This window comes from Cuculus canorus, chromosome 5, assembly GCF_017976375.1.
Source record: "Cuculus canorus isolate bCucCan1 chromosome 5, bCucCan1.pri, whole genome shotgun sequence".
NCBI lineage: Eukaryota > Metazoa > Chordata > Aves > Cuculiformes > Cuculidae > Cuculus > Cuculus canorus.
Window position 1 is genome coordinate 42727900 of NC_071405.1, and position 23370 is coordinate 42751269.

At 41.6% G+C, this 23370-nt stretch overlaps 1 protein-coding gene across 14 annotated transcripts in view; it reads right to left on the reverse strand.

Annotated features, from left to right (window-relative positions):
- Positions 1-841: 841 nt before the first annotated feature.
- The window catches only part of BRSK2 (BR serine/threonine kinase 2), a 317085-nt gene continuing 294556 nt past the window's right edge, over positions 842-23370 (reverse strand). For 3 of the 14 annotated variants that reach the window (XM_054068445.1, XM_054068444.1, XM_054068442.1), the window contains 5 exons: positions 23170-23350; positions 22460-22549; positions 13469-13516; positions 1910-1926; positions 842-1255 (listed from right to left, as the gene is read on the reverse strand). In XM_054068445.1, coding sequence (XP_053924420.1) covers positions 983-1255; positions 1910-1926; positions 13469-13516; positions 22460-22549; positions 23170-23350 — 609 coding nt within the window. In that variant the 3' untranslated portion in view covers positions 842-982. Of the gene's footprint in view, positions 1975-13468; positions 13517-22459; positions 22550-23169; positions 23351-23370 lie in introns of all 14 variants that reach the window. The other 11 variants (XM_009571857.2, XM_054068441.1, XM_009571856.2 and 8 more) reach the window with 8 other exon arrangements.

A 23370-nucleotide genomic window follows, 5' to 3' on the forward strand; every position in this document is an offset into this window, starting at 1 on the left:
ACTGAACCAAAAACTTTATAAAAATATCTTGCAGTAATTTTTAAAGTTTACAGTAGCTTTGTGATTAAGTCTCCCATTGCCCTGACTCCACCTTGTCTTGCTCTGATGAACTAAGTGCCAGTGATTTGCACACACACACACAGAGGAAATAAAACCCAAGATAAGTCTCTTTTGTTCCTCCTCTTCATCTTCTTTTTTTTTTTTTTTTTTTTTTAGAAAAAAAATCACTCAAGTCAATAAATGAAACTGGTAACTTAAAGAAATAATAATACTGATATCAATGCAGCACTAGCAACACAATAATTGCCTCTAAATGCAGGGTGTGGTGGAGGATCCAGCTGGTCGAAGAAGGTCCCAGCGCGGTGGCACAGTGGCAGGGAGTTGACAGGTGGGGAGGAAGGTGTTGAAGGAGGAGTAGCAGTAGCAGCAGCAGCAACTGTGCCTGGTGGCGGGAGAGACAGTCCTTGGCAGAGTCTTGTCCCTCTGCTTTGCTACCAGAAGTTGCCTTTTCCCTAAGTTTTAATCTTTTGTTTGTATGTGTTTACTCATTGAACCCCCTCTCCCTCCTAAGTTTACTCCTTTCGCCTTCCAGCAGGTCAAAAAGGAAAATGATACAGTATAACGAAACCAATTGTTTTGCATATACATATATATGTATGCATGTATGTATATTTATATATAAATATGCACACATAAATACATGTATATATATATAAAGGGGGCAAAAGAAAAGGAAAAGGTGGTGGGGAGAAAAAGAAGGTTAAGAAAAATCCCATAATGAAGCTCCCCAATATTGTCTTGGTTCAACGCTTAGTTTTGAGCTGCTCCTGGCTGGTTTCTGATGAGAATGCGCTCTGGATTCATGAAACACTGCTCTCCCGCTACACCCATCTCCTTCCCCACACCCTCCCCTCTGAGTTCACCTGCATGGAGAGAAGTTGCCAAGGGTAAAGGTTTCACTCCAACAATTTGCAACATCCTTTCAGCCCAGACTCTGCAATCCCACAACTGAGCAGATCTCTCTTGTGGAGCACAGAAAAAAGAAAAAGAGAGGAAAAAAAAATATGGCGTGCACTGGGGAGGTGTCTGGGGAGAAGTGGGGGAGAAACCCACTTCCTGAAGGGAGAGGGGAGGCTGGGAACCTCAAACAGGACTGGTCCTTGGACAGTCTACATCGGTTGCCTTCCGTCAACAAGTGTCCGCAGAGCACAGAAGGTGAAGCCGTGGCTGACATGTTAACTTTTCGGGATAATTCCTGGTAGCAGAGCGGAAACAAGTGGTGTCGTCAGAAACACAGAGAGAGCATGAACAGAACAAGAAACAAAACAAAAGAAAACAAAAAAAGAATAAAAATAGTAATAAACCCAAAAAATCAGGAAGGAGAAAAAAAGCAAAACATTCAAAAAAAGGGAGAAAAAAAAACAATTGAAAAAAAATCACAACCCAAGATCTGGTGAACTGGGTTTGTCATCTGTGCTACCTTTTCTTTTCTTTCTTTTCTTTTCATTCTTTCATTCATTTGTTTTTGTGTTTGTTTCTGAGATATATATTATATATCATATATAAATATATATATGTATATATATACAGTCATTCCTTCATACAAAATTTGTCTATAGACAGTTTTGTACTGTTGTGGCAAGGTATATACATCCTTCTAGTTTAGAGGCTAGCTTGCTAAGGAATATTCTTTCATTCTTTCTTGGTTTTTTTTTTTTTTTCTAAGTTATTTAATTTTTCATGTGTTTATTTAAGGTTGGTCTTGTAGGCCGACTGATGAGACCATCTTTGCCTTGTCTTTGCCAGCAGGGTACTTATTGTCTCCTCTAGACCCATAGTCATTAGAACTGGAATCGCTCCGCTTGCTGTTTGCGCTATGCTTGGTTGGCGTGCCGGGGGGATGGCTCACCTGCCCGTTCTTCTCGTCTGAAAAAAGTTGTTTAATTACGTCAAAGAAGTTACTCAATGGGCTGCCTGGGTACACAAAACAGAGGAGACAAAAAAAGAAAGAAAGAAAGAAAGAAAGAAAGAAAGAAAGAAAGAAAGAAAGAAAGAAAGAAAGAAAGAAAGAAAGAAAGAAAGAAAAATGAGAGGGAAAGAGAGAAAAAGAGGAGAGAAAGAGAGAGAACAAACAAACAAATGAACAATGGGGTTTTTAACAAGAAGAACATGATGAGGAGATCCAGAGCCACGTGCTTGGGGGTGTGTGGGGGATGAAGACAATGAGGAGGAAGAGTGTTTAGGATGGAACACCTACAGAAATAAAGAGGCTGGGAGCATAAAGCACCTAGGGGGAAGGTCCTAGTTTTCTGCTGAGTTGGGGAGCATTGCCGCCTCACCTAGCAGGAGGACACAGAACTCTGTGGCTGAAATAGTTGTCTATTAATTGGAGTCACTTGGCCACTTTGCAAACATCAGTGAATATAAGACTGGGTACAGGCAAATCGCATCACTGCTGCTGTACAAACAGGTATTTATATGTGGTTGCCAACTGTTGCACTGCTTTGCAGCCTTGTGAATTTCTGGATGCATCAGGCATTAGGCTTTCTTTGCCCTCATTTTCATTATGAGTATCTCCTTGCTCTTCTTTCAGTCACTAAGTCTGAAGCACCTGAGTGCTCCAAGGGCATTTGAAAAATGAGCTAGGGCTGACATGAGCATTGCCATTTGCATGTGTGGTTTGTACTTGCAAGATTCTAAGCACCTTCAGATCCTTCTTACAATAGGTACCTGGAAATGAAGATGCTGAATGCATCATGGAAGCAGTTACACATCTAACTAATTCTGGGACCTACCAGGGTCAAGAACTACTTCCTCATTATCCTGAATTTATGTTTTCTCTACAATGCAGCCTCCACGGCATTGACATTCAGTGGAGGTAGGAGCCAGAGAGGGGTGTGGGGTAGCATGCCAGTAGAACACGTATCTCAGTAAGTCAGCCACTAGAGCAGGTGACAGTATTAACACAGGTTGGGCACTGTGCACACACAAATGTTTCATGCCATTTGGACCTCCAGGCAGCAGAGTTGCATGCTGTTAATCCAGTCCAACATCAGGGGATGTGTGGAAGACCATACTCGAGGAAGGGCTCTGGGATGCTACTGAGGGAAAGGGACCAGCTACTACTGGAAAGGTAGCCTTTTTTTTGGCATTTATAATCCTGTTAATTTTCTTGGATTGGGTGATTAACCTTAATCAGACACAGAAGGGGGTCATACTAAATTCTCTGAACATGGATATTGAAGGGGTTTTTAATCTAACATACACCATGAAGGTGATGACTGTTCATGATCATTAAAAACCTCATGATACTTCTCTCAATATTGGGACTGTTGGCTCCGTTTTTCTAACAAATTCAAATAATATATAACCTAGGTAATTTCATTTTTTCAGCTCCCAGAAAGAAGTAGGCTCCTTGTATCTGCCTTCCAATGCTGTGGTATGCGGTGAAGAATAGAACCTTTCATCCCCGAGATGGGAACATTCAGTCAGGAGCAAAGAGGTTTCTATAAAGAAAAGATTGCTATTTATCCACAGTTGGTGGACACCGGTGGCTTTGTAATATTATATTTCCCTTCATTCTCATTACAAACAAGCAAACCAGTTACTACAGCAGGCGAACACTTTCTGTGCACAGCAACTTGTCTGAAGAGCTTGTTGAGTACTTTCTTATTCTCTAATGGAAAGTGCTAGATGAACATCAATTGTGCTTACACAAAGAAAGAGGAAATATGTAATGTTTGTAGTATATGACCCCTGAGTATGTTACTCTTTTTTTTTTCCTGACACTGCTAACCAGGTAGTTGCTATTTTCTTCTGCATGTTGACAGGCATTTAGAAAAATCAAATAGCTGGTATACACAGTGGAGGATCTCAATCTTATTAATCTAATTTCCCGTCTTCTACTCGCTGCTTAGTAGTTAGCTTACTGCTGGCCCTGGTTCTGTCTGCGAATTCAGTTACACCAATGCCAAAAGCAAATGGCTTTTAGTCTCTGGAAGGGCATCGTTCACCTAAGTGACTGAAACCTTAGAGATGGGCCCAAACGAACAGCCAGGTAAAGCATGTATTTCAATTTCTGGCTAAGATGAGAAGGGCTATCAAACTGTTAGTCATTCTGGGATCAGACCTCTGTGAGCTCCACCTGCTTCCTTCCACATGCATCCAAATGCTTTGGAAGGGGGATATCTGTTCCACATCTACGACTTCTATTTCAGACATCTCCCTAAGCCTTCATAAAAGTTTTTGAAGTTCATGGGCATATGCTCTGCTCAGACTAATTTCTGCTTCTTTTAGGTGTATCCTCTTTTTCAAGGAAAAGAAAGAAAAAAAGAAGGCAAACACTCAGCCTTGAATGTAGGAATGAGGGCAGATCTAGTTCTCATGTGGCTTTGGACCTCTCATCTTCATAAGCAAATGGAGTCAGCAGAGAGAATGAAAGAGAGCACTGAAAAAAATGCTGGAGAGGGAAAGACTGCTAGGTTGGGAGAAAAGGGCAGGGGAATATCTCTAGTTATTCAGCTGAGCAGTTACTCAACAAGCATAGAGGAAAAGAAGAGGGCTGAGTAAGCAGGGCTCTGCAGGAATCGGGGAAGATTTTTGTTTTCATGTAGACAGGAACAGTAGACAAAGTACAATTTGCAAGAATGGAGCAATAAAACATTTTTGAAATTATATTTATATACCTTGTATTTACTGAGTCCTGATACAGTATTTTTAATCATCCTATTAAAATATGCAGCCCCTGTTTAATCCACCCTTTCTCCTCCCCATGCTCTACAAGTTTTCAAGTGCCTTGAGATTTATTAAAGCAAAAGTATTTAACAGCCTGCTCTTCTTTGCTTGTATCACTACTGGATTCCTCATAATCAGCATTTTCAGGTAAAATTTTAATGGAAGGTAAGAAATCCTTAGGGATGTTTAAAGAGAGCTACTGAAAAATAAAATAGGCCATTTCACTAACCTCTGTCTTTTGTAGTAACTACACTTGTAACTAAATACTAGGTAATAATGGTCTCCTATCCTGCAGTCAATAAAGACCCGATACCACACCAAACAATACAGACAACCATTGCATCGATGTTGTCTACACAACAGCTTGTTAGCCCACTCTTAGGCTGGTTTAGATACTGGTCTTTGGATAGACAGAGTCCTCATATTTTTCTCTGGAGATATGTAAACCTTGGTCAGCTATGCTGGAAGCATTAAAATGGTATGTGATGTTGCTCCTCTTAGTTCTCAATTACCCTTGGGTCTCCACATTCAGTAAAACAAGACTTGAAAATGCAAGTGATGATGGATTAGAATACAATTTTCAGCAATATTCCACTCCTGGCTTTCAGTGCAATATGTGTGTGATAGGCCCTTACACCTTTAAGTCCAACTAGAGGCCTCAAAAAGGCTGCCTCTCTCATTTCAGAAAGTGAGGTGACATCCCATTTCCTCTGGACAGGGATGAAGGTTTGGCTCATTGATTCTTCAAAACTTCCCTGGTGTTTCATGCACCTGTAACTAAGGTTTTCATTCCTCTTGAGAGTAAATGTTCATCAACACATAGCAAAGAAGGTATGAAGGGTAGCAAGGGTGAGAAACCATGAGAAGGATCAGAGGCAGGAGGGAAGGTTCAGAACATTAGGTTTATATCTGTTAGGAGGAGATGAATATGTGCATTTTTGAGTTAGACCAAGGAGCTGTATGCTGCAAGATAGGGAAGGGGAATGGGTTGAAAACAAGCACTGAAGTTTACGAATGGGTCATGTGTTGAAGGGATGCTAGAGAATGTATTTATGGAGAAGGCACTGGTTTATGGCACCTGTGTGCAGCACTGCCAAGGCCAAAGATCATGAAAGAAGTCAAAACTGTGAATGCATTAAAGGCACTAAAAGGAAGAAACAGGGCTGGAGATCAAAACAAAAATGTAAAAGGAAGCTGGGCACGTGGCTTGTATCAGCTCTCACAGTCCTCAGTACTTCATCTGCTTTTCTTAGGAAGCCTGACATTCACCTAACCCCAGTGGTGTCAGGTTTGAGAAACAAAGTGGACGTGGAGCACACAGGTAGAAGAGGGAAGACGAAATGAGGTGATTCACTTCAGGCACCAGAAGTGACACCAGGAAAGGATGCACCTTGTAAAGACCCTGCTCTGACCTTGTGAAAACTCTGCCCTGACCTTGCGATGACCCTGAGAGTCCTCCATAGAAAGTAAAAGGAGATGGTGAACAAGCATTTTCAGGACAAGCCTGGAGGCTTCAGTCGCTGATTAGAGTCTGCTGTTTTGCAACATTTTAAGACAGTCAGATAAGGACTTGGTTGGCTTCTCATTGAAGCAAATAGCAACATTCCCATTGACTTAATTGAGGCAAACCCTGAGGCACTCCCTTCTGTGAAACCATCTCTCTCAAGTCTATATATTTTTAAAGCACTAATCCTTGAGGTGCTGAACACAAAGTTGCACAAAACAAATATGCCATCTGTGCGATCATCCTCTCCCTTTCCTTTCTGTATAGCCTGAGAAATGTGGAATTCCTGCATTTTTTGCTTAGGCTTTCGGAGAAAATGAATGGGAAAAGATAGATCTCCACTGGAAAAAGACACACCCTTTGACAATGTGACTTCCCATGTTGCTTCCATTGTTGCTTTCTCACCTTTTCTGTCTTCTGCCTGCCTCTGATACTGAGGTTTTCTGCCTGTACTGATTCCTTTCTCTTTACCCTTTTCTTTTTCATCCCTAGCTTTCTCTGTATTTCAATAGCAGCTGTGGTTTCAGTGAACCATGTACGAAAAATCCAACTCCTTTCACATAATGTATTGAAACACTCTCTTGATGGGTGATAATCCATTCCCTTTCAAACCCATCTTGCTTCTTCGACAGAGTTCTAGTCTTCTTTGTTAAGACTAGGCTTTTTTTGCCTATTTACTTGGCTTCTGTTGGCAAGGTCCCTTCTGCCTTTGAAAACAGATTTAGAATACAGAATCCGCTCTACAGAACCCGGAGATATATATATATGTAACTATATATACAGAACCACTGAAGAAGGGTACAGAAAGAATATTTTGCTTGTTTAATGGCTGGATGTATGAGGCTTCCCTCTAGCCTGGAGAAAGGTGACAGAAAGGCCATTGCAATGTTTTGCTGGAGGCTATCACATGGAACTTCCTCCTAGTCTATGAACCTATCCTAGGCCACTTGAAGTGAGCTGAAGAAACTGCAGAAGTCCCAAGATGTGAACTTTCTAAAAATACAGGACATAGAAAACATTTCAAGAGAGCTGGATGTGTTTTTTACTCAATTTAGAAATTGTCACAACAGACTGACCAAAATAAGTTTTCCCATATATTTTTTCCCCCAGTTAAGTTACAGTTGTTTTGACTTCATTTCGGTTTAGGGCTAGAAAATTAAGACAGTTCACAGAACAACTGCAGTTTCCTAGCAGGACACCTGAATTGCAACTGGGAAAGGTGACCTGCCAAGGTAACAACAAAGCTTATTTTCCAACGAGTCTCTAGACTCTGCCAGTAAAAATGCCAATTAAAAACAGTATTTGCAGAAACAGACTGCTGGTAGGAACCACTCAGACTATCACACACTGTTAGCACAGGTGTCTGTGCTACCAGCACAAAGTGGGAACTTTCAGTTGCTACACACCTGGGAAGATCTGAACAACCAACCTGACGTTTAAATGCTCTATAACCCATCCTTGTTCTTATTCCCCTAAAACATTCCATCTCCTTGGCAGGAGGGTGGCCCAAGGAGATTGTCACCAGGCAGATGCATCCAGATGGCCATTCTCCTCTATCTTGCACATTTTTTTTTTCTCTAGCTCTCATACACACACAAAAAAGCTGAGACCCAGTTCAGCCATTCCTGTCACAGACAATATGACAGAGAGGTAGCTCTTGGGTAAGAAGACAGAGAATGGTGAACACAGGCAGCAAAGACCCAAGTAGGTAAAGAATCAGAAAACAAATGTGTCTATTACTGATGAATAACTCTGGCCAGTCTAGCACCACCACATAACATTCAAAAAAGGAGATGATGACAGAGAAGGGGGAATCATACATTTGTTTGGACAGCTGGTGGCACTGAAAGAACAGACAAGATAGTGGTGGGATGAAGAGATGCCAGACTCTGTTGTGGAATCATGCTGTTCTGGCACATTGGTTGGTAAAGGACTCAGCCCAAGAATTCTTTGCATCTGCCTTTCCTTTTACAAAGATCTGCCTGCACAACTATGCACTGAGAGGGGAAGGTGATGACCTATGCTTGCAAAGCCACTGCAGATGACAGTATTGCTGCTACCCATTCTCTTCAGAGACTTCTGCTGCTGCTTAATTCCAATTTTTTTCCCTACAAAAATATCAGAAATGTATTGGCACTTAATAATATGGTTTTGTCCTTTCCTGCCAGATGAATGTTCAAGTTTGATCTTATGCATTTAAGCTCTTTGGTCTGTTAATAAGGAGAGAAATGACTTGTGTATGCTGGTGAAATGCTGCCTCCTCATTTCCCCTGAATCAATCCCTTCAAAATCTTTACTTAATATTTTGATTTAATGTTTGGATTTAATATTCTGGGGAGGCCATCTCAAATTTAGCTTAGTACAGCCAAGCAAATACTCACATGGAGTATCCGGAAGCACTGCTTGCCATAAATAAAGTACTGCGATCTTAATTAAGAGAGAGGTAATCTGTGTTTTCTGCATTTGATATTTATAGAATCACAGAATGGTTTGAGTTGGAAGGGACCTTAAAGACCAATATTATTACAGAGAAAGAGGAAAAGATCTTGTATTGGACAGTAAAAATCTAGCCATAGGTATCAAAGCATGATTTGATGTATACCAATGTTCCAGACATCTGGATTCATCTTTAGTGCCAAGTTGCCAGTTTTGTTGCTACCTTCTTCTACAGAGCAAAAACATGAGTTATGAATTGGAAAAGAAATATCTTCCCAACACAACACTTGAATGAAGAGCTATGACAGTATCAGGAGAGTCAGCCATCCATTTGGACAGCAAAGAATACCAGTGGAATAGGCAAGAATAACTGGGAAACCTGGCTTGAACTCTTTGGCAAATGTGACTTATCTTACTTATTGTGAGCTGCTCATTATGAATCTGATCTTTCAGGTGGGTTGTCTTCCTTTTATCTCTAATTTGGGTCACAACTTAGAGAGAAGAATCAGCTGTGCTTAGAAAGACCAGTAGCCAGCACATGTTTTCAGAAATGCTAATAAAAAAATTACCGTTCTGACTACCTCACAGCGTAAAAGTGGTGAGAAGAATCTTTCAGCTGGGAAGGCATTTTTTCTGCAGGTTTCAGCATCAGTGGTCCTGTCATCAGTTACGACTTTATGAATTCAGATTACCAACATCCTCTTCCATCAAACAGATACTTTGTGAGGGGCAGAATTCCTCTAATTAATGCCAATATGGATCAGGATCACTTCCACGGCACCAAACCCAGATGCTAGTAACACCAACAGTCTCTAAATTAGCACTCAGAAAGCTACGTGCTGCAAGTGCAACCCAAATGTGATGTAATGTACTGTAACCAGTTTTAAACTACAAAACGTCTCCTAATGTCTCAAATAGCCTGGGATGCTATTGACATGGGCTTGCATCTGTATGAATCAAACTGATTACAAGAAGCTGTGAAGAGAAGTCTCTACTGCAGTGCAATCACTCTGTGTGCGTGGACAAAGACTGGCTATATGGGACAGGCCAGACGGCTCTTAATAGGAAGCTATGTTAGGTCCTAAACACTGGAAACAAGGGATTGAGTGAGATACATTGGAAAGATAGGAAAGGCAACTAGATTTGCTTTGCTTCTGCTTTGATTAGATAATTTTGGTGATAGCCAATGTTACACACAAGGATCCGTAAAGCTTTTGGTTTAACTCTGGTGCCAAGAATCAAGGTTTTGAATCATAAGCAGCAATACAGGGTGTTTAAGAATAAACATGAAGTGTTCCGGCCACCTTGTTGTCACACGGTTATGGTCTAAGACTCAGCAGGAATGTATGTTTGTGCAGTGACCAACATGATAGCACGAATTTACCATACTAATTATATGTACTAACATTTTCCTTCTCTTATCCTCACCCAGTTGCATGGAAGTGCCACTGATGTAACTGAAGACTTTCCTGAGAGTCATGCGGGATGAAAAGCAACAAGTAAAGATTGTCTTACTTGGACATAAAATTCAGCCCTAGACAGCCACAGTGTGGTGACTGCAAACAGGCTCCCTGGTAAGTGTTGATCAGAAGGTAAAGTCAAGAATAAGGCAGGCTATTCAGAGCTTTCTGCTGGCAGCCAGCACCCTGGTGAAACATATTAACTAAGGACTCAAAAAAAATGGGGATGGCTGGAAAGAGAAGCTAACAAAGGCTACATGTCAGCTTTACTACTGAGTCAACTACCCATGGAAATTCTCAGTTCACTATTTAAAGAACATGAACTTGTTAAAATCTGTGAAGATAGACTCTTTTCTGAACAAGGACCACTGACATGGCACTGTGAGCTTCTGTGTGGTGAATACCAATGGCTCCAGATCCAATGTGCTCAATCTACAATGATACTTCCTTTCTGATCCCCAGCTTTGTCGTTGACTCTGTAGGGCTTTCCAGTTTGTATATTATTTAGACTTTTTTTTTTTTTTAATGTAAAGTCTCTGCAGAACCTATGAGAACCTCATTGTCAATCATACAACTTATTCTTCAGTGAGATAGACAAAAATACCAGGTCAGATGGTAGTAAATAATTCTCTCAATCCTACCTCAAAAGAAACAGAATACGGCTAATTCTTTTATAGCCATGTTGATTTTATAAGGCTTAATGGCAGCACATAAAGGGGTAAAGCTTATTTGTCACTAAACTGATTGGGCTCTTTCTATAAGTTAAATTTAATCTTATAAACAGATACGAAAGACTTCATGGAAACCAGTTTAGTCTTTCTGAAAATAGAATGACCCATTCACCTGCTGAAATGGGTGGAAATGCAAAATGAAATATTCCACCTCAATGTGATTATCAACTTTATTATAAGCCAAGTTATCTTCTTCTGCTGTGAAATATTAAGAGTTGGCAGCAGTTTTCTAGTGTGCACAGGTAGGGTTAATACAGCAGCTCTTATGTCATTTGGATACTGGCAGCTCCTCTGACATACTTCAGCTGTTCGACATTAACTCATTTTTCAATGCCAATGGCTATATGCAAAATCATTTCTCAGATTGATGACCAATGCAAGCAGAAGATGAGATAACATTTAAAGGATTAAATAAATTTGCCTTGCTGTTAATTATGACATTCAATGGTTTATAGTGGGTGAAAAGATATTCCTCATTCCCACCAGAGCTTTCACATGGCTGAGCCAGGCACAAAGCATCTAATTAGCTTTTCCTGCTTCAGTGTCAACCTTCTGGCAAAAACTCGACAACCAGTGTTCACTCTCAGAATATGGAACAATGACGAGGCCAAAAAGACACATAGTATAGTTGTTCTTACTCTATTTGATGCTACTAGGTGAACATTATGGCAACTTCACAGGGAGTTCCCTCTCCTCGAAGTCACAGAGGACATTTTGCTCAGAACTGGCTGAATGCTGGCATAATTCTCTTTCACTTCCCTGTCTAAACTGTTGGTGAGTTCTCTGGCACATGAAATAGCTCTTCACTCATACAGGAAGGTGGAATTCAGTGTGGGGCAGCCACCACTGCTTATGTTGTGCATACGTGTGATTTAAAGGTAGCAGCTCCATTAAACCCCTATAACCCATCCTTTCTCTTCTCTGGATCTAGCTATGTGCTCTGTCTGTGTGCTAGCTGCCACAAAATAGTCTCCCTACTGGCCTTCACTTCATCCTCTTCATTCCTTGTTGGATTGATGCTGACCCTGTGACAGCTGGAGGACCTGTCTGAGCTGAGAGTGAGCAGTAAATGCCCTTTATGTAGAGAACGCAGAGTACTGGCTGGTTATCTGTATAGATCAATTAATTTGCAAGCAATTAGCAGAATCAGCATTTCAATATTCTCATATGATGTGAATGCCAGATCCAGGCAAGATACAAAGGCTTGAGGAAGAAGATGGATTTGCTGTTTGATGCTTCAAGAAGAAGCTGGAGGTCTGCCCAAAACTTGAATGACTCTTCATGAGGAAAAGAAAACAGTATAACCCAGAAAACTAAAATAAGAAATCAAGCGAGCTCCTTTCAGAGCAAAGGAAGAACTCCCACCAGCAAAGCTGCAACATAAGGGAAAGAGATCATCTGAAATACAGGAAATGGGCCAAATTCTGCCTCAGTCATGCACACATAAACCTCCAACATGACAATTTTCCTTTGTTGTTACAAGCTTCACAACAACTCCAGAACAACTTGCCTCCGTTTACAAAGAGATGATGCAGGAGTTACAGGTCCGGCTGGACAGCAGTACTAGCTCAGTGATCACTTCCTCAACAGCTTGTGTTCCCTTTCACAGAGATATCAGAACTCAACCTAGACACTAGAAAGGAAATACAAAGAGAACAGAGTTCTCTTGCACAGAACCTTTCTGGACAAGATATAAGTAACAGGACAAAAACCTCTCACTTTACAGTAATTGGGAATTTCCACTATTGTATTTGGAGGATTCACTAGGGGCGCAAAGAAAGAAAGTTAGGATTCACTAGGTAAAGAAAGAAAGAATACAGTCCATATCTGCATATAGGGGAAAGAAGACAAGTTAACCAAAATTCATGAAACCTCAAGCAAGTTGAGCTCCACGTTTTGCAGGAAACTTTTATTTCCCCTCATTCCTAGCAAAATTTTGAATCTCCAGTAGGTTCCCGGCTTGTCCAGCTACAGACACAACATCCTTCCCCAAGACCAGAGTGGAGCTGTGACAATTTACACTTGCAAAGTGTCTGACAGATAATATGCAGTGTGTCTTAAGGAAGACTGAAGAGGATCTTACCCCAAGGATATCCAGGGAAGAAGGGAGAGGATGCAAAAGAGAACTAAATAGCAGCAGTCCTCTCTCAATAAATAGCAAGAAACCAAGGGAGATAGCAGCTAGCAGGGCAGCATTCAGCTTCACCGCAGAAAAGGGACTGAAGAATTGTGAATAAAAGGCAGTAAGTAAACAACAGAGGGAAAAAAAAAACAGGAAAGAAAAAGAAAAACACTGGCCTGGGTTACAGTGAGGGAGGGAATTGTAAGTGCAACACCACACGTTTGTGCTATGAAGGGTAAAGCCGTGGTGGAGCCTGTGCATCTGTGCATGGATGGGGAGGAACAGAATAAGGGGTATATGCTTGTGTCCACCAGGTAAGTGAAAGACGCAGTGGGCTGTTAAGGGGTAGGTAGCCTTGAAAAGAGCATGGGAGAGCAGGGATAGGGAAGGGGAACAGGTGAAAGGGACAGGACGGCGCGTTATTATGTTGCTCAGCGGGGGCTGGGGAAGGAGAAAAGGCAGAAGGGAAGGAAGTTCTTACCACATTTGGAAAGTCTGCCAGTCATCAACTCCATACAGTTAGTGGTGTCTGGATCATAGAATGGAAAGAGGAGGGAGGGAGGGAAAAACATAAAAAAGGGTTTCCATACCTCCGTGCATAAAGTAGAAACTTAGCACATTATTACCTGAAGCAGGAAACATATACACATCTTGGTCTTAGCACAACCCAGGCCAAATTCTGCCACCCACTGTATGCCAGTGCAAACCTGGCCCTGTGACTGAGTGGATGCTGCTTCTGTCTCGCTGCTTCCACTTACCTCTTTATCATAGTACTTATGAGATATGAGTATTTATAAGTATTTATGAGATGTGGGAAAAATTCTGCCACCACTTCAGCAAACTAAAAGCCTTGAATACATTGTTTCACCTGGCCAGATTTGCAATTTACCCTGCAACAGCCAGGAAAAGACCAGACAGCTGATACATGTACATCAAAAACCTGGTGAGATGAAGGAAATGCAGCTTTTTCTATTGGACATGGAATGAGAAAGCTACTTACATAGCTCAAAACCACTGTTTAGACCCTAAAGGATAATGTCCAAGCCCTCAACATAACTCCAAGTCTCTGATTCACGTGTAGTCTCTTACTCCTCTTGCTTTCAATGCCACTATTCACAGACAATAGAATTACTTCTGGAAAGGATGGCAGAATTTGGCCTGGAGACATTACTGTCCAGTTTGGGTATAGCTCCCATTGCCACAGCCCTGAGTGCTTCTTACTCAGGTGCAATAAGCAGAAGGACCTCCGTATGTCAGCTTTAGAGAAGAAAGGACCAGTGGTACTGGACACTTCCATGTGGAATCTGCTGGCTGTCAGCCAAAACTGCTGCTGTCAGCCAGGATTCCCTTGTGTTTGGAATCTAAATCATTGTGTCCATGAGTGCTGGGCAATGTGGAACACCCACTCGCTGCTGAGCAAGTGGCTCAAAGTTAAAGCACTCAGTTCAGTGTCAGATCTTCTCTTGCCTGGCCTCTCAATGGACACTCCAGTATTTAAGAAATAGGCTTCCTGGAAACAGGCACACATATGATGAAAATTCCTAACTGCTAGGAAGCTCTATCTACTCCCTATCTGCTGAAAAGTCTGCAGGAGAGAGGGAAGGAGAGGGAAGTATAATTTCTTGGTATTCCTCCCCTTAAATACCAAGAAAAGTAATTTCAAAAAAGGGGGAAGGGGTGCTGGATATGCTTGAGTAAGCTGAATCCATGCTAGAAGAACACGGATATGTATGTTTTCTGATGCAGGCAGGCCTGCGCTGCATAGATCATCTGGAAAAGCCTGGACAAGAGAGGGGGGTTGCTGCAGAGAGGGCAGGCAGTTGGTCCAGTGACACTGGTCAAAGCAGCCAAGCAGTAGTTCTATGCTCTCCATCCCCAGGGTTAGAGGTGGGATGGCAGAGGTCAACGGGTGATGATACTCACGGAAGGTCTCTCAGAAAAGCACAAGACTGAGAGAAAGAGAAGGAGGTGAAGGAGAAGAGAGGATTCAAGAACTGGAAAAAGGCATCAGAGCTATCAGAAAGGCCAGGAGTTTACTGGTCGTAGACATCCTTTGGCTTGTCTGACTGAGTGAAGGCAGATCAAATTCCCAAAATACATTTCTCCTTGAAGATGCCTAACAGGTTTAAGAAGTGCCTACAGCTGATGATTAAGCCAATGACCAGAAGTCACAGTCACAAATTTGCATCACTTATTTTCTTAAAGAACTTCACAGTATAGAATCATAGTATCATAGAATGGTTTGGGTTGGAAGGGATCTTGAAGACCATCTAGTTCCAGCCCCCCTGCCATGGGCAGGGACATCACCCACTGTATCAGGCTGCTCAAAGCCTCATCCAACCTGATCTTGAACACCAGCAGGGATGGGGCATTCATGATGTCTCTGCGCAACCAATTCCTCAACGTCCTCACATTTAAAAAAATCTCCCTAGTATCTAACCTAAATCTTCCCTCTTTCAGCTCAAAACCATTACCACTTGTCCTGTCCCTGCACTCCCTGATAATGAGTCCCTCCCCAGTTATTCTATATGCCCCCCCTTTAAGTACTGGAAGGCTGCAATAAGGTCCCATCAGAACCTTCTCTTCTCCAGGCTAAATGAGCCAAAGTCTCTCAGCCTGTCCTCATATGGGAGGTGCTCCAGTCCTCTGATCATCTTTGTAACCCTCCTCTGGACTTGCTCTAACAGATCCTTGCTGTTCCTGTGCTGATATGTCCAGAACTGAATGTAGTACTTAGAGAAGTTTGTCATCTCATGTCTTTTATTTGTTCCTGTCCAGCCCCCTCTGAGTTTTAATGCAGTGTAGTAGAGATCTACAGTTGCAGAGCTTAGAGCATTCACTCAATGATTAGCAGAATTCATGCTTTGAAAGAAACACATAAGAGCAAGGAAAGTCTCAAATATGACCTACAGATTGTTTCTGACTCCCACCTTTGACACCTGGGATTTTCCCCTCAAGTGTATCCAGACTAAGTGGCCACACAGTAACTAACTAGCAGTCTGGAAACAAAGAAAGTAGTACTTGGATTATGTAGAGGAAGTGAAGATTGTAATTGGTTTACTAAGATTCACCTGAAATTGTTATTACTGTTTCCTTGTTAATTTTAACAAATTAAAAATAATCATGTCTCCTGAAATAAATACTTCAAAATGCTGTCTTTCTTTTCTAAGTCATTTGCAGTCAGCATAGCTCTTTTTAGTATTTCATTTAAAGCCAATTGTGTAACATGGCTACATATATTAATCATGTGATTAGAATACAAACTGGCAGATCTATAAAAGGAAAAAAGGACTGTAACACAGGCTTCTTGATAGCATAATGTCTTGGACTCTGTACCTCATTTTGCCCCTAAAAACCTAAATTTGAAGGATATAGAACTGGTTTTGAAGGACAAGAAAAAATAGAAACACTATTTTGAAACATAAAACCATGGAAAAATGTCAAAGGAACACTAATAAAACCTCTAATTTATCTTTCTTAAAACGTTTATGCACAACTATAATTTGCATTCTTTACATTGCCATGGCCAGTCCCAGGAACTGCACAGGAATTTATTTTTATTTTTAATCTCTTTCCAAGACACCATCAGATTGTTTTTCCCCTACACCTAAGGCATATCAAACATGAGCACACCAGAAGCAGCAGCTCCTAGCGCATCTCTTGAAAGACTAACAGAGTTAATAAGCCTTCAGCTTCTCTGTTATAATAATTACTTTTATACGTCTTTCATTTCCATCATGTTGTAATATCTGCTTTACTAAATATTCTATGTGATAAAATATTTCATCATTTTAAAGTAGAATTCTTTTCTAATTAGAAAGCCTTAGATTCTCAGCAGTCAACTTCTGCTGACGGATAGTAATTCACAACCCAGTGACTGTGGGATCCAGGTGTTATGTGAGGTGAATAAAAGCAGGGTCCAGCCTTTTGCTGTCTAAGAAGTGTTGATGTGTCATGTACCTGCATTTTTAATGTGTGCTGCTTTTTAATTGAAGCATAGTGGCAGAGTCAGTTCTCAGTCCTTCTGATGATAAGGCAATTCCTTATTTCATAGAGGTTGCTGGCACTCAGTCACACTTTGGATTTGACTGATATTCTTTAATAAATGACATCCATTTAATAAATGACTGCTGATTTTTCTTTCCTGATTTTCTTTTTTCTCTAATTTCTGTGTTTCTATCTTACACAAGTTTGACAACCAAGCCACCTGATTTGTAATGTGTCCAACATCTCTCAGACTGAGAGTTGTCCCAGCCCAGGAAATCTCACCCAAACAGCCGCTCCTCTGAGATCTCCAAATCCAGTGCTGGGTCCCAAAAAGCATTGAGCATCTCCTGCCAGATGCTCATAGTCCTCAATAAACATTTCCATTAAGGGATATGATGTCAAGGGTGCTGCCAGCTTCTTTCGTCTGTCCAAGGCAGTTGTCATTTACATTGGAATTCCCCAGTGTTTAGGTGCTTATTTGAAATGCGTTGCTCTCCTATCAAAACTCTGGAGAGCTTGGACTTTGTTCTACATGCTTTATTTCAGGACCACTCAGTGAATTTTAAAGAGATCTATTCAGTAACAATACTAAAGCCGTTTAGCAAAAAATAGTGCTCTGCCAATCCAACTGGCCATTACACAGCACTTTTTGGATGTAGGAACTAAGATAGCAAGGTGAACTGATTGCCCCAGATGCTACAAAAGCGGTAAGACTTAAAGGATCATGTAAGAATGCAGGAAACAAGATAAACCTTGGACCTCAATGAGCCCTGGATAAAATTGACTTGTGGTCCAACTCTGGCATTTGTACAGCACAGCTGGAAGTTTACCTTGCAAAGCGTCTCATTTGCTCCTTGCACTATTTTTTCTCTTGATGTGAAAATCCTTAGCACATTTGGAAATTCTAAGTTTCTTACTTACTTTTCGTAGCAAATTAGCCAACCTACAGCTCTTGTGAGCCATAAAGACAAAACCCCAGAATTCACGTATCAATACAGTAGCAAAGTTTGCTGAGTGACATGAACACATTTTGTTTTTTGAGATGTGCACCAGCACAATAACAGAGTTTGGGTGCACATACAGAAGATACACACAATGAGCAAGAATTTGCACTGGACATGAAGTTGGATATGGTCTCTAAACACTTGTTTATACTGATGAAAGGCATTTCCAGCAGTGATGCTGAAATGCTCTTTACTTTGAGATGCCAATGGTTAAAATCTGACATGAAGCCAATAAATAGAATAAAGAAACAGAAAACCTATTACAAAGAAGTTATAAAGGCTACTTCAGTACTGCTGATTGCCCAGAGCATGGGAAAATGGGTAAAAATAAGAATATGCAGCTCCCCATGCTTAAACCCAAAGCGGGAAGAAAATATTAGGAAAATAAAAATTGATACCTTGTGAATGACCACAGATGGTTTTCACATGTCCCTATTCACCAGCTGTTTCTACTACTTTTCTTTGCAAGGCATTGGAGGATAAGAGATTATGATTTAATGCAAAGAGTACTGGGTTGAAACAAAGGCACAAAGGCACAAGGCGATCCTTTTATCCCACCAAAGGGCAGTACTACCCAGGGATTACCTAAGCAGAGATTCTGAGTATAAGGCTCTAGGACAGAGCCATACATGGAAAAAAGTCAAGGCCAGCTGCTCTCATACACAGCAATCTTGATCCAAAACAGACTGTCCTTCCACGTCCTCACTGGGTTTAACGGATTTTGTGAAACCAGTAACAAGAACAGCTATTCTGGTGCAGGTCAAAGGCCAAACCCTTTTGGTGTTTTGTCTCCATCATCAGCCACACATAAATAAAGCGTGTAATTGCAGGCCAAGCATACAGAACACTTCCTCCTAACACTACCTCACTCTCTTGCCTCTTTCAGGTCACAGATTTCCTGACCCTGCTGTGGTTTCTCTTTTTAACAATCCTCATGAAGACGTCTCTTCCAGGAACTTGTCCAGCCTCCCTCAGAGTAAGAAGTACTCAGAGGAAGATTAGCATTTGCAAGCTCCTCACGTTTAGAGCCTGCTTCAGCAAGGAGTTCCACAGGTCTAACACTACATGAAGACACACCTTCCAGTATTTTTTTTGGTACATGGCTTCCACCAGTTTTATATGATGACCTCTAGTTTTCTCATTGGGAATGAAAAATGAACAATCAATCCCTAGCTACTTGTTCTATGCCAGCCACGGGTCTGTAGACCTGGTATTGTCTCAGCAGTTACAGCAGAGAGGATTTAATGTCCTGAAACATTAAGGGAGAAGGCTGATGTGTTGCACTATATTTGGGCAGCTGAACAGTGGATTTCAGAAGTATTACATTAGCTTTTAGGATAGATTTCATTTATTTACACACTTATTCATGTAAAGGAGGGAAGCAATTTCCCTGCTTCAGAGTATGTCAGAAGAAATAAGCACAGCCAGTCTTACAAAGGAAAAAATGGAAGTGAATGGAGGGGAGGGATGTCCAGGGGGAGGGTGCTCAAGTGTGACACAGAAACATATCTGCCTAGATCACATACATATCAGGCTCACATACACACACAGAGAGATGCATGGGCAACACAACATCTACAAATACTGTTGTGAGCTGGAGGAAATGAGAAAGAAAAAAGTGTGTTCTGAAACCCAGGCAAGCCGGCTTAGTGGGCTCGCATGCTGCATAACAGATCAAAGAGGGGCGGGAGAATGACAATCAGTGCCATATGCTTATTAGGTTTTGCTGTTCTGCTTTATACTGTGCTCATAGAATCTTCCTCTTCTGCAAGTCTCACTTTACACGCATGCACCTTTCACAGAAGGTTTTCGTCATCCCACCTGTAATGGCATTTGAACTAAAAGGCAGGGGAGACAACTACACAGAGGATATGTCTGTGCACAATGAGCTAGGAACATCTCCAGTGCTGGGCAAGTACTGCTGGTCAGAGCTAGCAGTATCCTTAAAACCATGGAGGGGAAGAGTCAAAGTGAACTGTGAGCTCTTTCTGTTGCAGCAGTGGACTGCCTACAGAGAATTCGTAAGCCATGAACCCAAATAGAAGTCCAACCACAATGCCCGTGAGGTGTTCAGAGGTGGCAATATGGGAGAGGAAAAAAAACACACAAGAATTTGCCTTGTTTCTAATAAGAAATGCCAAGTAATTCCATGGCAATTTCTAGGAAGCTCTGGCATGCATCTTCCCAACCACAGCCACCAAGCGAAGCAAGGTGCTGAACTTGAACTCTTGCTGTCCTTTTATTTCCCCTTACTATCTCAGTGGCTGGGGATGTGAACCACATGACCTCTCTACTGTGATGCACAGGTTGTTTCTTCTTGGTAACAATCATTTTTTTTCCTTTCCTTTTCTCTTTTCCCTGTATTCTGTTCCAACCTAACTTTTTCAGGTTGGATTACTTGCCTTTTTCAAGACTTGCATACTCCTGATCAGGTCAGGTGATATGATACAGGATACCTTGGCACTCTGTCTCTTGTGAGCTGTCTTGCCTGGACAACTCCCTGACTGAGGGAATTATTACTTTTATGTTTCAAGACACCTTTCATTTTAGTTTTGGTCCATTTGGAGTTATTTGTTCAACTTTGGTGTTAAAGATCAGGCTGGGTTTTCACTGCTAGAACAACATGCTCTCATGTAGCTTTAGGCAGTAGAAAGAGATTCTGTGTCTACAATACTATTTTTCTGTGTTCCAGAACCAGATCAAAACTGTAAGTCAGATGATACATTTCTCACAGTACAGTTTGCCTTAAACATCTCCCTGAGCCTTAGTCAGATGAATGGTTTTTATTCCTGCTGTAATATGACTTCCTTTAGGAGATATCCTACTTGACACAAAAGTGTGCAACAGCGTCCAAATCTTTCTAGAAAGCCTCAGTAGCAAGTGCATGTTAAGGTGAAGAAGTTAAGAGATATCACCATGTTATTTATTTTTTAACAGTTTTTTTCTCACCAGAAAGAAAGGGTATGCTTCTCTCCCTAAGAAACAAGGAATGCTTGAACACTGTTCACACAGCAGAGGTAATATGAACTATGCTATTCTATCCAATTCCCCTCACTCCCACTTGGCTCTAGCATTTCCCCAGAGGAAGAGCTGGCAGAAAATTCTGGCTGCTTCCTAGAGTTTTATTTAGTTTCAGAAGTCCAAACAGCAAAAACCTGAATCAACCCTAGTTCTAGTATTCTCACCTTTCTTATTTCCTAACAGAATAACCGATGTGCAATCCAGCACGAAGAAGGTCAGGCAGCGCCGGAGGAGAAAAGCAAAGTGAAAATCAGTATTTCCTAAACTGAGTATGGAGTATACTTCTCTGTCATGCAGTGAGCATACAATCCTTTGGATTGAGTTATTTTATCTCCAGCCACGCTGTTAGACCAGAAGGATGTAACACGTATGTGCAATGAGCCAAGGACACCTGGTATTTTACTGCAAGGTGCAATGCCGACTTCATTTCTCCACTTTTGTCTTGGCTGGTTCACACAAAGGTCATGTATAGAATTTGGCTTTTATGTATAATATTTAGTTAATACCTTTTCATGATCATGCAATAGGAAAATTCTTCCCACTCCTCCTGCCTCTTTGTCTTCTTCCTGCATCCTTTGCTCTCTGCCTTGTTCCTATTCCTTCCCTGTGCCTGTACATTCCTTCTGCTTCTCCCATTTTTCGTTCCTTGAAGCACTTCTGATAGCTAAACTTCCTTATTTTTTCAGTTTTCACCTTCTTGCTTTGTTCTGTCCTTTTAAAGGATAGAAGAGTTAAGGCTGATATGTTATGTATGTGTGTGTTCAGAGAGAACATTTGCTACATAATGGTGGGATGAGGCCAGTTTCTGTATTATCAATTCAGACTGCCTGCAGAATCAGATTGATGTCATTGCACAGGGTCACACACATAAGGCTTTCTTTACCACGAGTAGTTGAAATTTACTTTAAAAATAGATAAAATATACTTCCTGCAGAACCTTAGTATATGAGTTGTGCTATCACAGTACTGGGCCAAGAATTTGACCACACTACTGGAAACTATTAGCCACTTTCTGACCATCTGAAAATGCTGCTGCTAATGGCTAAGTTAAAAGCAGCTCTCAGTTTTGTTCTGTGACTGTCTATAGTCAGATGTTTCTAAAGCATGCCTCAAGGATTTGAAAATGGGGTCTCTTCTACAGTATGTCCCTGTTCTGGAAGATTTTGGAGTTGGAGAAGATTTAGAAGATCTGTTTATGATGTGGCTTTTGATGGAGAAGTGGGCAAATGGCTCTTTGGGTGGGAAGAGGGCAGAAGCTGTTCAACTGGGGAATGCACTGGGAGCACTGGAGTGGGAATGAGAGAAGGAGGAGTAGGGTGGGTGCAAGGAGTTACTGCTCTGTCTGAATGGAGCTTGTTTTTTGCTGTTATCGAGGGATGGTGTCCCTCAGCCTCCTAGTATGGAGAGGCATTTCACCTTCCTCTCCCTGCTGAAGGTGCTGAACAGTAGAAACTACTTACCTGATAACTGCTGCACTGAAGGCTGGTCATGTGTGCTTAACAACTGTGCCTGAATGGTTTCTACTACCCTCTTAAAACGACGGCTTGGACCTGTGAGGAGAGAAGAGGCACAAATAGCTGTGACAGGAGTGGGAGGCAAATCCTCATAAAACACAAGCTGGAGGGGAAGGATCACAAGCAGCTCCCCTTCAGTCATGTCTCCAAGAGCGTACTGACAGTCTATCTACCCTTCAGCCAAAGGCATGACATTGAGGAACTAGTATGTACTCCCCCAGCAACAGAGGCTGAGGTGTGCTGGACCTAATAGGAGGAAGCATGGCTTATGGCCTCCTTTTGTAAATACAGGAAAAACTCTGTTTGTTTCAACCCCTGCGGGGACCATATGACCAATGAGAAGAAAAGAGTGCATGTTTCACTCAGAAGGAAGAAATCAGTGGCTTCATAGTGCCCAGCTGAGACACAGAGACTTTAGAGTAAAAAAAAGGAGATAGGACAGGGAAGATAATTCAAATCTGATGCACGGAGCAGCCCTACTAATCATGGTGGTGGCAACTTCACCTCTTTGTGAATCTTCTTCCTTCCCAGCATTTCTATCACACCATTTTTCTTCCCGATATCCTCCCTGGCCCTGTCTGAACTTTCCCCCGAGGTCAAGACAGTTATATTCTTTCATCTGGCTTGCACCTATTTTACAGCTTTGCCATGGTTACCTGATAAAAGTGTGAAAGTGACAGAATAGATCCCATTCTCCTTCTGCGCTTCTCCCCCTTCTGTGTATGTTATGTCCACCTGGAACTTCACTGGCTTCTGGAAGACAGCAGGACCTCCTGTGGACTTATATTCTGCACGGAAACTTGTCTGTGAGATGACACTGTGACTGAGGCTTGGAATCTGGAAAAGGCCAGTGGAAG